Consider the following 14391-nt stretch of genomic DNA (forward strand, 5'->3'; position numbering starts at 1 on the left):
TGGATCAAGTCTATCTCAATAGCCACATATCCTTTCATAAGCCATACAGACACTCAACTCAGCCGGACTGCAAGCAGGCAAAAACCTAGATTTGGAGATCAGACCTACTCCTACATCGCTCCTACAGCGTAGGACTTCACATCAGAGCCACCTCCTCTTTTCTAAAGTTCTACAAACATCTAAAGACCTGGCTCTTTGAATAATGCCTGCCTGCCGTTGGCAAGGCTATCTGTGAACCTGCTCAGCACCAGGATACTCTCCAGGTGATAGTGCATTATACAAATATGTGAGAAGCCAATGCCCTGTCATAAAATGTGCCAAATTCAAGATTAAATGCAACAGCTAACTAAAGCAACGACCATTTACTAAGGCACTTTCCTAGTCTATCTGAGCTGACGGGAGAGATTAGCAAGTGATGTCAGTGGGATGTGGGTTGGGAGACCAAAGCAAGACATTCTAAGTGTAAGTAGACTGATGACTAGCAGAAGAGAGCTTGCACTGGCATCTCCAGAGTCTGTTAATCACAAGATCCATGGCTAAATCTGAGACCGAGCTTAATAAAGATAGTGAACAACGCTACCGATGTAGGAAATGGAAAAACTTTTCCCTTGACACCTTTATTAAGACACTTGAAAATGCAGGACCTCCAGGAGGGTCAGATTGTGAAACTGCTTATAATCAATTACAGAATTGTATTATAACTGCCCTAGATAGCACTGCCCCTATTCGAACTCTAGCAAACACCAAGAGGGCAAGGAAATCTACCCCGTGGTTTACCCATGAACTACAGACAGTTTAATCTGCATGCAAAAAAGTTGAACGGGAATGGCGAAACAACTTTTGCCCGAAAATTAAAAATCTATATAAAAAAGCGCAAAAGGATTATAATAAAAAGATTCGAGCCACCAAAGCATCACACTATAATAATCGCATTGTGGAAGCAGAAAATTCCTCGAAAGAGCTTTTTAAGATCTTCAAAGAAATTTCAGTAATAACCACTGATAACACATCCCACAGTGGTTCGGTGGATACTTGTAACAAAATCGCCAAGTACTTTGCCGGTAAGATAACTGACATTTATGCCAACTTCTCGGGTAATTCAACATCTGGCCATGGCTTTGTTGAGAGGGAAGATGTCGCTCTCACAGAATCTTGCCTACGAAATTTTACTGTCCCTCCTCCTGAAATACTCATGAAAATCTGCCAAAGCATTAAATCTGGCTCCCCTCGGGATCTTGCTCCTCCCAAAGTATTAGGAGCAAGTCTAACTGTTCTGGAGCCGCATTTTAGACATGTGCTCCAAGTTTCCTTTGCCTCAGCCTGTCTTCCTGAAGAATGGAAGAAAGCAATTGTACTCCCTATAAAAAAAAACACCCAATGTTAGCCAGGACACCCTAGAAAACCTGCGACCCATCTCTTTGCTACCTTACCTAGCTAAAGTGGCGGAAAAAATAGCCTACAATCAACTCATGGTCCATCTCGAATCCCACAATGCTCTACACAGCTCTCAATCTGGTTTTAGGTCGGGCTACTCTACAGAGACAGCTCCCTTGAGAGCGACCAAAACTCTACGGGAAGGAGCAGATGAGGGTCAGACCATGGCACTCATTATGCTATGGCTCCGCTGGCAGAGGTGGTCCAATCGTACGGCGTAGAGCTAGTCTCTTACGCCGACGATACCCAACTGCTGATCTCCTTGTCCCAAGCTTCCACCTTAGATGCTGACAACTTTAAAACCTGTATGAAGGATCTTGCAGGTTGGATGACCCAACACTGCCTAAAACTTAACGGCTCTAAAACTGAGGTGTTAGTAATAGGAGGTAAGGACACTAGCTGGACCAAAGACTGGTGGCCATCTTGTCTTGGGCCCCTACCTACTCCTTGTAGGGAAGCGAAGAACCTGGGTGTTTGGGTGGATCCCAAACTCTCTTTCGACAGCCACATACATAAAGTTGTAGGGAAATGTTTTGGGGTCATGAAAACCCTCAACCGCACCCTGGACCTCCTACCTCTGGAGGCCAGACGTACCATGACTCAAGCCCTAGTAACCTCACGTATGGACTATGGCAATGTGCTTCTTCTAGGAACTTCCGAAAAGAACATCAGGAGACTGCAGGTCCTCCAAAATTCGGCAGCGCGTCTAGTTCTTAGACTACCTAGAAGAGCTGCCTCTAAACCTACCCTAGCCACTCTACACTGGTTGCCTATTAGAAAGAGAATTCTATTCAAAGCGCTCCTCATGTGCTATAGGATCATCTCGCACAAAGCACCATCCTACCTGACTGATCTAGCTGTCCCCTACGAGCCTAATAGAACCCTTCGCTCCAGGGGAACAGGCCTTCTCAAGATTCCCCGAATAAAAAAAGCTAGAATGGGAGGTCGCTCCTTTCGTGCGCTGGCAGCCAACAAATGGAACGCCCTTCCCACCAATATTAGGCTAGCGGACAATGAATCCACTTTCAGAAAACTATTGAAGACCTACCTATTCTCCCTTTAGCTCCTACCTCCCTCCTCCTGCACTCTGACCCTTCTCCACAGCGCGGGGACACGCTGGGAGGCGTCACCAGGCGCTCTATAAACCCCTTTATTATTATTATTATTATTATTATTATTATTATTATTATTATTATTATTATTTATTATTATTATTATTATTTATTATTATTATTATTATTTATTATTATTATTATTATTAAATACATTCTATCTGAGAAACCAGATAAACGCGACACTACACCGCAGATGCTCCACGAAACCAGCCCCTCGTACTACAATTGCTTCACTCTCAGAGGCCACATCCACACATCATCTGGATCTTCAAAGACTGCACTTACACTGAAACCAATCGAAGAAAAGGACCTGAGTGATGGGGACCAGATTGGGTTTTCCTAAGAGAGAATGGACAGTCTCCTCTCCCCTTGGTGCAAATAAAAAGGCCTGCCCCCCTCAAAAGCCAAATAAAGCCATAAACCATTAGTATCCACGTAACCTAGTGAGAGGGCAGTAACCATTGTGCAGAAGGATGGAGCTACCCTTTTCTGTAGGTTTATTAATGCTTTTGCACGCCCTTGTGCAGCCCAACACATGTTTGTGCTGCACTCATAGGCCTGTCGAATAGATAGTAAACAGGCGCTGTGATTTGCATTGTGCACAAAACTTTAGCAAATCTACCTCTTTGAGTGCATACCCCATCCAGCTCGTCCCCGTGAAGCAAAACAAACATGTGAAGCTGCTAGACGGAGGATGTTGAGGAGCTGGGGGGGAAGACACAAAAATGCTGGAAGTAAAAGATGGCAGAAAGGCACAGCAGTCAGCATATTGAGTGAACATTCACCCTTACTCATGGTTCTAACTAAGGTCTATAATACCCTGTGTATGGTAAATTACCACTCTCTATAAGGGAGCCCTATAGTCAATAGAGTTGTCAATAGAAATCTACTTCCTACTGTCTCTGATGTTAGAGGCATCTATTCCAGATTGTCATGCACACAAGCATTTCTGCTAATTTACCCTCTCCGGCACTTGTCTATCTCCCATGAAGGGCTTTTGGATAAATAGGGTGCACAGATTTCTGTCTTCCAAATCAATCTGAAAATGAGGTGATTTAACCTCATCTTCCCAGCTTCCCACAACCTATTCACCTATTTAGAGCCACATGTATCAACCTAGTTTGCATGACAAACGGTGCAAATCGCAAAATTTGGCAGTTTGCGAACACAAAATAGCCTTTCAAGATGTATGATTTTTTTCAATTACCTCTAATTGCGACTCCAAATAGGAAATCGCAATTTGCAATTCCCAAAGCACATGTACCAAGCATTTTCTAAATGCAAACTGGTCATTTGGGAAATGCTATTACCATTGACTCCAAGTCGATGGTAACTATGTGGAATAAAAAAAATATATATAGAAATGTTTGAAAAAATAAATTTTTCAAAGTGCCATATAGTGCACACATGCCCCTAGGCTAGGGCATATATGCGCTTTACATGTGCACATTTTTTGGGGTGCTTCAGGGGGCCTTAGTTTTGCATTTCCTAATTTTCGATTACTAATTAGGTAATCGCACATTAGGTAATTCAAGACCATACAAGCCTATTGGCCTTTCCGCCCATAGGAATGAATGGAGTAGTATTACCTAATAGCTAGTCCCTAATTGCGATTGCAACTCTGTAGGAATCGCTATTAGGGAATAGCTATTTTCTTACATTCCATTTTCCATTCCCTGAATCTCAATTACCTAAAATTTGCAATTTAGGGAATGCAAAATGGAACTTTGATACATGTGGTACTCAGTGTTTTAACAACTTTTGTGGTGTGGTCACCAACCATTGTCTGCGACAAAACCAGGGAGGATGGAATTAAGTAAGGGTAAAATTAAATATCTACAGTATTAATTATCAGGGGAGTGCACTGCAATTATAGTCAAAGTGAAAAATAAGTACGTTAGGCAGAATGAAAAGCCTGACGGACTCATAGAGAGGCAGGGGAACAAACACATGACAAGGGGCTCAGGAACTGGTATGTTGCTTACGTGACTGCCTAGTCCTCCCCACAGCAGCTTCACCACCCAAAGTTGTATGCTTCGTACCAGGGGAAAGTAGGTGGGTGGGGGCAGAAATAGCCTTTAAACAGGTCTGCAAGTAGAAGAACAAGCATTGGCATGAGGGCATGGCCTAAGGCAAGCCTGTCTGCGCCTGTCCGCGACCCGACCGCAACCAGCGCCAGGAACGTTGGTTCTCCTAGACCCCTCCGCTACATCTCGACCACCTTCCACGCACTCAAACCCGGAAGAAACGCCGACTGCGCAAGATCCTCGCCTAACACCACCCACGGGCAGTTCTCCTGCAAACCCTGCCGCAGAACCTTCACCGTCGACAAAGCTCCCACGACCGCCGACTGCCCGCCTGATGCACGCACCACTAGAGCCTTACTTGGATCCTCCTCAACGTGCGCTCCCTGCACCGACATGCTGTAGAAATCTGGGACTCGATCAACACCCTCTCACCCGATGTCGCCTCCTTCACAGAGACCTGGACCAATGCCACCTCCGGCCCAACATCACCATCGCCATCCCCAACGGCTACAAGTTCCAGAGAAAGGACCGCCCACACTGTCCAGGAGGGGGACTCGCCATCGCGCACAAGACCGCCCTCTGACTCTCCACCTCCAGCTCGAGTGACCACCAGTCCAATGCGGAACACCTACACTTCCAGATCCAGATCAGCCCCAGGACCACGCTACTTGGCACCCTCATCTACAGACCGCCGGGACCTCGCACCCAGCCCGCAACGACCATCGCTGAGCTCGCTCGCCCCCCACGCCATCACCTCCACATACTACATTCTACTCTGGGACCTGAACTTTTTTTTTTATAAAAAAAAAAAAAAAGGGACCTGAACTTTTACCTCCACAGCAGCAACGACCCCGACTCCAGCACTCTCATCGCTAACCTCGCCAACCTCGGACTGAAGCAGGTCGTCAACACACCCACCCAGAGAGCAGGTCACACCATCGACCCCATCTTCGCGAAAGGAACTAACATCCGCTTCAGCCACACTACCCAGCTTCCCTGGATGGACCATCACCTTCAACACCACCACCGCACACAAGCCCGCCCCACGCCCACCATGGCAGAACTGGATCAAGGTCACAGAGGAACTCCTTAACTCCAGCCTCTGTCAAAACAACCCCGTCGCCACACCCGAAACCAACACCGCAGCCAGGGAATTTAACCGCTGGATCTCCTGCTGCACGGATGAGCTCGCACCGCTCCACCTCCCCAACAAACATCGCCCTCTGAAGGCCGCCTGGTTTACCACAGAACTCCAAGAAGCCAGACACGCCCACAGACAACTAGAAAAAACCTGGCAAAACCAGAAAAACACGGAAGCGCAGGTCAACCACAAGAATGGCCTGAAGGAATACCACCAGTACATAAGAGACACCAAACGGACCTTCATGAAAGACAAAGTCCAGACCAACGTGTCTAATGCCAGAGAACTGTTCAAATTCATACAGCAGTTTGCAAGACCCGCCCGCGAAGCCACGGACATCACACCTTCCCAGGAACTCAGCGACAAGCTCAGCTCCTACTCCCATCGTAAGATCAAGGACCTCTACAACAACTTCAGTGTACCAGCCCCAGACGCTGCCCCCTACACATCATCGCCGATAAACCGACCATCACATCCTGGGATCCTACTACCATCGAATTCATCCCCACGACCATGAAGAGGACTCACTCAGGAGCACCTACGGAACCCTGCCCGCCGCACATATTCCACAGGGCCGCCGCCGCCAGCGCGCCCGTACTTGGTCACGCCATCAACGCCATCCTCACATCTGCCCAGACGATTGGAAACGGGCAGAGGTGAAACCCCTCCTCAAGAAACCTACGGCAGACCCCATGGACCTGAAAAACTACCAGCCTATCTCTCTCCTCCCCTTCGTGGCCAAAGTCACAGAGAGACTGATAAACACCCAGCTGACTGCCTTCGTCGAAGATAACTCCATCCTAGACGCCTCCCAGTCTGGATTCCGCAGCAACCACAGCACCGAGACCGCCCTCCTACCCGCCACTGATGACATCCGCATGCTACTGGACCAGGGACACAAGCGGCCCTCATCCTGCTAGACCTCTCCGCGGCCTTCAACACCGTCTCACAGCCAGACTTCATGACGCAGGGATATAATAAGCCGCCCTCAACTGGATCCAATCCATCCTCTCCCGTCGAACCCAGAGGTTCAGACTTCCTCCCTTCCACTCCAAACCCACTGATATCAACTGCGGAGTAACCCAGGGATCTTCTCTCAGCCCTACGCTCTTCAACATCTACATGGCCCCCCTCATCGCCATAGTCAGACAGCATTTGATATTTGATATTTATGTGCATTTGTAAAGCGCGAACGTTCGCTCCCAGGGGAGCATCATGGCGCTGAGCAAGCTGCGGAGGATAACTGAGGGGGTGGAGTGTGATGAAGGAGTGAAGCTAAATGGCAGCCAAGACAGATGAGTCTGGTTGTTGGTAGACCCATGTCTTGAGAAGTTTTCTAAAATTGTTCTCATTTTCTATGAATCTAAGATTGGTGGGTAGGTTGTTCCAGGCTTTGGCTGCCAGAACAGTGGAGGATTTCCCACCCTTGGTCTTATATTTGAATCTCGGGATTAAGACCAGATTTGTCCCGGAGGATCTCAAGCAGCGCGGGGGATTATAGCGCCTGAAACGATTTGCAAAATAGCGGGGACCTGTATTTTGCATGGTTTTGAAAACTGTAAGGAGCAGTTTGAAAAGGATTCTTTTATGCAGCGGCATCCAGTGCAGCGAATGTAGAGCTGCAGACGCTGATGACCTTCTGGGGAGTTGTAGAACCAGTCTGGCTGCCGCATGTTGGATGCTCTGCAGCTTTCTGAGAGTAGATTTTTTCACTCCGGCCATAAGGCCATTGCAGTAGTCAAGTCGGGAAAGTATGAGAGCTACCGCGACTGACTTTCTAGCTGCAATTGGGAGGAAATCAAAGAATTTCTTCAAAGATTTTATTTGTCCAAAACAGCGACCAGCAGTACTCTTAACGTGGTCCTCGAAGGAGAGAGATGAGTCGAATTGCACGCCTAGATTCCGGGCTGATGGTACTGCACTAGGAGGGGCTTCTGATCCTAAGGGCCACCAGTCTTTCGGGCAAAAAGACAGATTTTTACCCAGTGGGATGATTTCTGTCTTAGCACTGTTGCATCTAAGATGGTTGGTGTTTAGCCACTTGAAAACATCAGAAAGACAGTTTTTAAACCGGAGATCTGCGTCAGCCCGCTGTTTGTCAATGGTGACGACCAATTGAGTGTCGTCAGCATAGGACGTGACAAGAATCCCATGAGATTCTATCACAGCTAGGAGGGGTGCCATATAGATGTTGAAAAATAGAGGGCTTAATATGGACCCCTGAGGCACTCCAGATGTGATGAGTTTTTCGCAGGATAGGTGGGGACCGAGAGACACGGTCTGGGACCTATTAGATAGAAACGATGAAATCCAGGCCAAGGCTGTGTCTGTCACGCCAATCTCTCGCATTCGGTTGATTAAGATGGTATGCGAGATAGTGTCAAACGGTGCTGTAAGATCCAGCAGGATGAGGACAGCCTGCTTGCCCTCATCCTGCAGGAATTTGATGGAATCAGCAAGTTCGATCAATGCTGTTTCGGTGGAGTGACCGGAGCGAAAACCCGATTGTTGGGGGTGCAGGATGTTATGGGCTTCTGCAAAAGTTTTAAGCTCCTCATGAACTAAATGCTCCGTGACTTTGCCAAGAATGGGAAGTAGGGAGATGGGGCGCATGTTGGTCAAGTCTGTTGGCGATTTGTTCTGCATGGGCTCAGCATCGTATCCTATGCCGACAACACACAGGTCATCCTCTCCCTCATGAAGAATCCAGAAGACACCAGACTCTACTTCCAGGAAGTAATGAAGAATGTAGCAGCCTGGATGAGAGACAGCTGCTTGAAGCTCAAATCAGAGAAGACCGAGGTCCTCATCCTCGGACCCTGCACCTCTGCCTGGGACAACACCTGGTGGAGTGCAGTGATATGCATCAATGCCCACTTTACAAGTAGCTGCATAAAGACAGATTTCCATTTCTAACAGTGCAATTCGCACCAAATAAACAGGATATGCTACACTTGCATGAGGATTAGCTGAAAATAGTGAGTACAAAAACGGAAAATGTCTGTAGTAAAAGCCGCATAACATCAATAAAAGAATAAGAGCTAAACTGGTTTCCTAAAGCTTGATTCTTGCACACCTTTTTCTAAATTAATGGAAAAATTGTAATTTCACTTGCCGCACCTCAACATCTATTATTTGTATCTCCGCAACGTTTGTCATGGATGAATAGCACACAAAACACTATTTAAGCCAAACCTAAAAATGTACCACTCTAATCTAGACAACAAGCCTGTAGGAGTGTGCTAGTTTTTTTTATCAAGTAATACAACTACGCCACCTGCTGCTCACATCTGACATGACAAATGGAGAGTTTACCCAGCAAAAGCAACAAGCATGGCCATGCTAATTACTAACAGATGGCCCCTGTGTGCAGCAGCTCGCTCCCGCAAGGTGGATGCCATGGCATGCACAAGTTTGTGAAAAGGGCAGACCGATTCCAAAAGGTCATCTCCTAGAGCTATGCATGCGCGCTGCCTAGGCGAGACCTAAAAATAGAAAGTGCAGGGGTCTGCACCTAGCTTGAAAACATCCTACTGCCCAAGGTAGAGAGGTTTTCAAGAAATAACCACAAACATAGCAATCGGGTGAACAACATTTGTGTCTGCGGTATTGGCAGTTCTGAGCAGTACTGGCATGTGTCGCCAAAATTGGCCCATCACATAAACAGATATGCGTCTATATTGCTGACTTTTATTATCAGGAATTTTCCCAGTCTGTAGTAAACTGCTTGATGCGAGCTTCATTTAGTAGCATATGACGATTTTTCGTTGTTGTTGATGGTCGTAATTCAATAAATAACATTTGGCACAACACACTCAAATACAGCTGAGCACTTTTACAGACGTCAAATTCTAGCACCACTGTTTACACAATGAGACTCTCTTTTTGAAGTTGCCTAAGAAGGGAACGGACCAAGTAAGAGTGAAGGAGAGAAAATCTGTAAAATTCTTGGAGAACACAGAGAGACCACAGATATAGCTGCCAGATTTGTTACATGCTGCCACTAGGCAAGACAATAAGGCTCATTCGCAAGGTGAAAAAGTGACTCAAACTATCAGAAAGTGACACACTGGTATTTACTTTCCAGTGCAAAATCTATTTTGGTGCCCTTGGCTCTGCAGAAAAACCGCATTGTACTACGTTGTGCCACTTTGCTTCAAGGGGACTATAATGGGGTGTCACTTGGGAGGATCCCTGCTGCAACTCACAGCTTTGACACAAAGCCCTATCGACTAAAATTTCTTAACCAGGCTTTGTGTAAAAAATAATGACCCCATAAGGCTGGGGAAATGTTTTGTTTCAAAAAGTGTGCGGAATCCTTCTATGTATGTCTAGACGTAGGACTCTATACTGCAAGCATAAGCTTCCAGTACAAACCTTATGCTACACAGCACACAATGGCCCCTGCAAGGCTGTGCGTGGTGCAAGGCAGCCTTGTAGAGTGCAGGTGCAGGCAGCAGGCCAATCTTAATCGATACAAAGCAGTGCAGTGTTTTTCGTCTTTCACAACGCAGCCGATTTTGTTGCTGTGTTGTATGAATCTGTTATAAAATATACATTCAAGCATGTCTACCCGACCATATGTGCATGCCTGTACCACTGCATTAAAAGTAAAGAGAGATAATGTATCAGTTGTATCCATTTCTTAAATGTAGTGTTTACGTTGCTGCAGTGGTCTCTCTTATTCTTTAAGTAAAGTTTATTACATTCAGTAGCGGCCACTCCTTAACAGGGCGGTGGGGCAGTAACTGAAAACAAATACCACTTACCTGCATGCTGGCTGCCGCCTCTCAGTCTTGTTCGTCATTCCAGGAGCAGGAAGGTACCAGGAACCACACAAGTCCCCAGACTCCACTAACCAATCAAGACGCTGCGTTACAGTAGCGTTACAGTAGCGTTGTGATTGGTCTGAGCACCATGGTTCGGCGCTCAGACGGAGACTGGGTCCTGGGCATGTTCTCCAACTAGGCTGTGCATTACAGCTGGTGGAGCACATTCTAAGTGTTCATGTCTGTTTGGCTGGCCAAAACTGTCAGGTGTACTTAAGAGAGTGCCACCATTCCTCCCCCTGTTCCTGTGATATCAAACCCCACCCGCCCCACCCAGCTGAGTCACGACAGAAACATAAAATGATAATAACAAATGTTATTATCATTTTTTTTCCCTTTCTCATCTACTCACAGAGCAGTGGGGCGACGCTCCTTCACCTTAGCTGGTTACATTAATTTCAATTGAATAGTGCATAAACTGCCAGTCACCCTCATAAAATAAGCAGAAAACTCAGTTTCAGATAACACCCTGCACAAGGGGATATCATGGAAAGAGGAGACAGCAGGAGATGTGTAAAGGTAAGCAGAAATCATAAACTAAAGGGGATGAGTAAAGCAAACAGCATAAATGACGTAAAGACGCAAAGGGGCTGATGTGTACAGTATTATGCTCCATGAAGTTTTCTTAAAATGTCAATATTCAGATGTGAAGTGTATTGTCTGGATTGCTCCTTTGGGTAGGGTGTGTATTTGCATTTCACCTAGATAATTCAGTGTGCCAGCTTGTGGTTTAATGTAAAAGCATGTGTACTACCATATTACCTGATTGTGGCACCTATTGGACTGATGCCTACTTCTTTCTCTCTTCCTGCAGAATTAACCAGGTGCGTGTGTATGTCCAGGCCTACATGGTGGGCTACAAGATCCAGTGTCCCGCCAAGGCTGAGAAGAAGCAGCCGTAAAAGCAGTGTCTCCTTTGGTACATTCCTCCACTCACAATGCCACCCTCCAGCCAACTGTCCTGACTTCAAACAAAAACTTGGTGAATGAGGAATAGTTGCCAGACCAGCAAGAAGACTGTGAGCTGGAGAAACCCCTAAAGACAGAATGGTCCAGTCGAAGTGGCTCCACCCCTCTCTGCCATCCAATCAGGTTACTTTTGCGTCACCATCAGCTTGGAAGAGAGAGAATCCACATGGAAGACTAGCCTGAAAGCCTCAGATATGGACTCAGAGCAAGAGGCCCACCTATATCATCACGTGTCGAGCTGCATTACTTCAATGGGATTTTTTATATATGTTTATCCAACCCGCATTGATAGAAGATTGTCCTTAAAGCTTGAAAGGGGGTTGGATGTCATCATATTGTCACGAGCTTGAGCGGGTACCTTCGTTGATTTGTGAATCACGTCAAGGTATCTACCCCCAGAGATGCAATAGTTAAAGTTCCAAAGTCACTTTTATACCAAATCCACTTTTTTACTTGCTTATCATTTTGTGCTTGATTGCTCGATTACATAAAACTCCACAATTCCACATCACACAAAACATTTAAAATAGCTGAACCAATTAAAGCCAGACATCTCACAAGCCTATATGCCATAGAGGTGAAGTGTCGTTTGGGGGGTTGGCGCAGGGTGCTCTAGACACTTGAAGTAGTTCCTGACAAAAAAACTCTTTTTATACTGGCGTAGTTACGGCTTTATAACAGTCACTTGATATTTTAATGAATGCTGTTTTTCAAATAAGGATCTCGCGAAAAAAAGTAAGAATATTTTGTAATATAAGGAAGCATAAAAGGTTAGTTAACTAACTCATGACACATGGAAAGACACTGGAAGCATTTTCACAGGCATACAAAAATAGGAGCAATGTTTTTCAAATGTATATACATTAAAAAAGCTTTACAGAACGAAGAAATTGGAAATTATTTTGCAAGAAAGAAAACTGATGTAATTTCATAAATTGCTTATATTTGAAATATAAATTAAGATACAGCTAGATTACAATATTTTTTTTAATTGTTTTACAGTTCTAGTTGTTTTATGGTGCCTGGATTTGTCTGACAGCTTTGGAACACTTGCAGCACTTTCGAGGAGCATGGTCCGTTAGAAAATAAGCATTTTCTAGTGAGTGGAACAGGGGGCTTATTTACAAGCCCCTTGCGCGACCAGTGCGTCACTTTTAATATGGGAAAAAGTGGTGCACCGTCCGGACCCCCTCTTCCGGGGCCCCTACCTATGCTCCCTGCACAGGGCTACCATGAGCACAGAGCTGGCCCTGCTGCCAAACTCTAAACAAGGCCCGAAGAGCCTAACAGAAGCCTGGTTTTCACTTCATGAAACATGCCAATGGACATAAACCGTGGTCAAACCCTTCTACCTCTATCGACTATTTTGGCCAGATGCCCACACATAATGGTGGGCTGTTTGAAAACCACTTTGTGTTCTTCCTAAAGGTCAATGGTGTGGGTGCGGTTCCACTGCTTGAACTTCTGTCTCCTCTGTGACACTAGTACCAGACTGATATTCCCTATCTGGGGAGTTCCTTGATAAGAAGAACCAAGCTCCATTTCTCTGCACTGCTTAGTCCCCAGCAAGTAGTGTGAGAAATGGGTCGATGCCCTTCCCATGAGATCAGGCAAAAAGGGATCCACTGACTTAATGCTACCTGAGGTGCCTTTTAGATCTTCTAAGTCCAGTCTGAAGGGAGAGAGAAATCCACCCCACCATCAATTAGCCGAGGGTCAGAACTTTCTGCCTCCCTGTGTCCAGCTCATGGTGAAGCCAAGAATCTTGTCCTGGAGGTAAAGTTTGCAGGGGATCTTGTTATTCTAGCTCTCACACTTCTGTTGTCTTTCCTATCCACATCCAGGCAATCGCTATCTTTCATTCATTCATCACCCTTAGAATCAGCTTGAACACCATGATTATCTTTTGCCCAGTGATCCACGGACTCTCTTGGATCTATTAAACAAGCATTTGCAATGCAATAGGTCTCGCATTAGGAAAGTTTGAGCTATTGGTATTGTAAATGACAAATATTTTATATATGTGTTGGTTTTGAAAATTGCGAAATTAATAGCTTTGTCATTTACAATGCCAATAATTTTAACTTTCGCAAATGTGACACCGATAGCATTTGTAATTTAATATGTGTTGAACTGACCCTAGGCAGCAGTCATGGCGTAGATTGACTGCTAATAATACCACAGCTGGAAACTGACACCTAGGCTCGAGGCAGAGGCCACGGCACGGATTATTGACTGGTAATATTAGCATAGGAGTCACCAGGCCCATGCCATGAGGGTGGTTCGCTGGCAAGATGAGAGACCACTGCATTTGATAACTAACTACTGATAACATGGACTCTTGTTTTAATGGTGGCCTCGTGTCAAAAGCAGCGGCCACCACGTGGACAATTGTCTGTTATCAAAGCTGTCAACTGGCTCTGTATCACGAGACTGGTTTCAGCCCGTCGTGGATTATCAGCCAATAGCAAAGGGCATGCTGGGACTTGTAGGCCCAAATTTACAACGGATAATGTAAATGACTAGTCTAATCAACATGCACAGCGCTCTTCTGGAAAAAAAAACACAACCATCGAGGCAGACAGAAAGACACCTAAAAAGTGGTATGCTCCGTGAAACACGTAAAAGCTGCACTGCCATTGTAATCTAGACTTTTCGTTGAAAAAGACCAGCCATTTCCGTTTCTCTAAAACAATGCATTCCGGGACTAGTAGTCTTATTTGATAGATAAAGTACCTGGTGCTATCTTGATGACCCCTGACTGCTGGGGTAGCAAGGGCAGTGTCAGGGCATAGAAGGGGTAGTGGCTGCAGCCCTACTCTTGTCCACAAGTCTCGGCCATGTGGTAAGCAGCCCCCGCTGACAGCTAGACATCA

At 45.9% G+C, this 14391-nt stretch overlaps 1 protein-coding gene across 1 annotated transcript in view; it reads left to right on the forward strand.

The window, feature by feature from the left end:
* LOC147724854 (uncharacterized) overlaps positions 1 to 12399 on the forward strand; it is a 183911-nt gene extending 171512 nt beyond the window's left edge. The window contains exon 21 of the mRNA XM_086918119.1: positions 11361 to 12399. Within this exon, the coding sequence (XP_086774245.1) occupies positions 11361 to 11448 (88 nt within the window). The 3' untranslated portion in view covers positions 11449 to 12399. The remainder of the gene's footprint in view (positions 1 to 11360) is intronic.
* The last annotated feature ends 1992 nt before the right edge of the window (positions 12400 to 14391 follow it).

Source organism: Lissotriton vulgaris, chromosome 4_1, assembly GCF_964263255.1.
Source record: "Lissotriton vulgaris chromosome 4_1, aLisVul1.2, whole genome shotgun sequence".
Lineage (NCBI taxonomy): Eukaryota > Metazoa > Chordata > Amphibia > Caudata > Salamandridae > Lissotriton > Lissotriton vulgaris.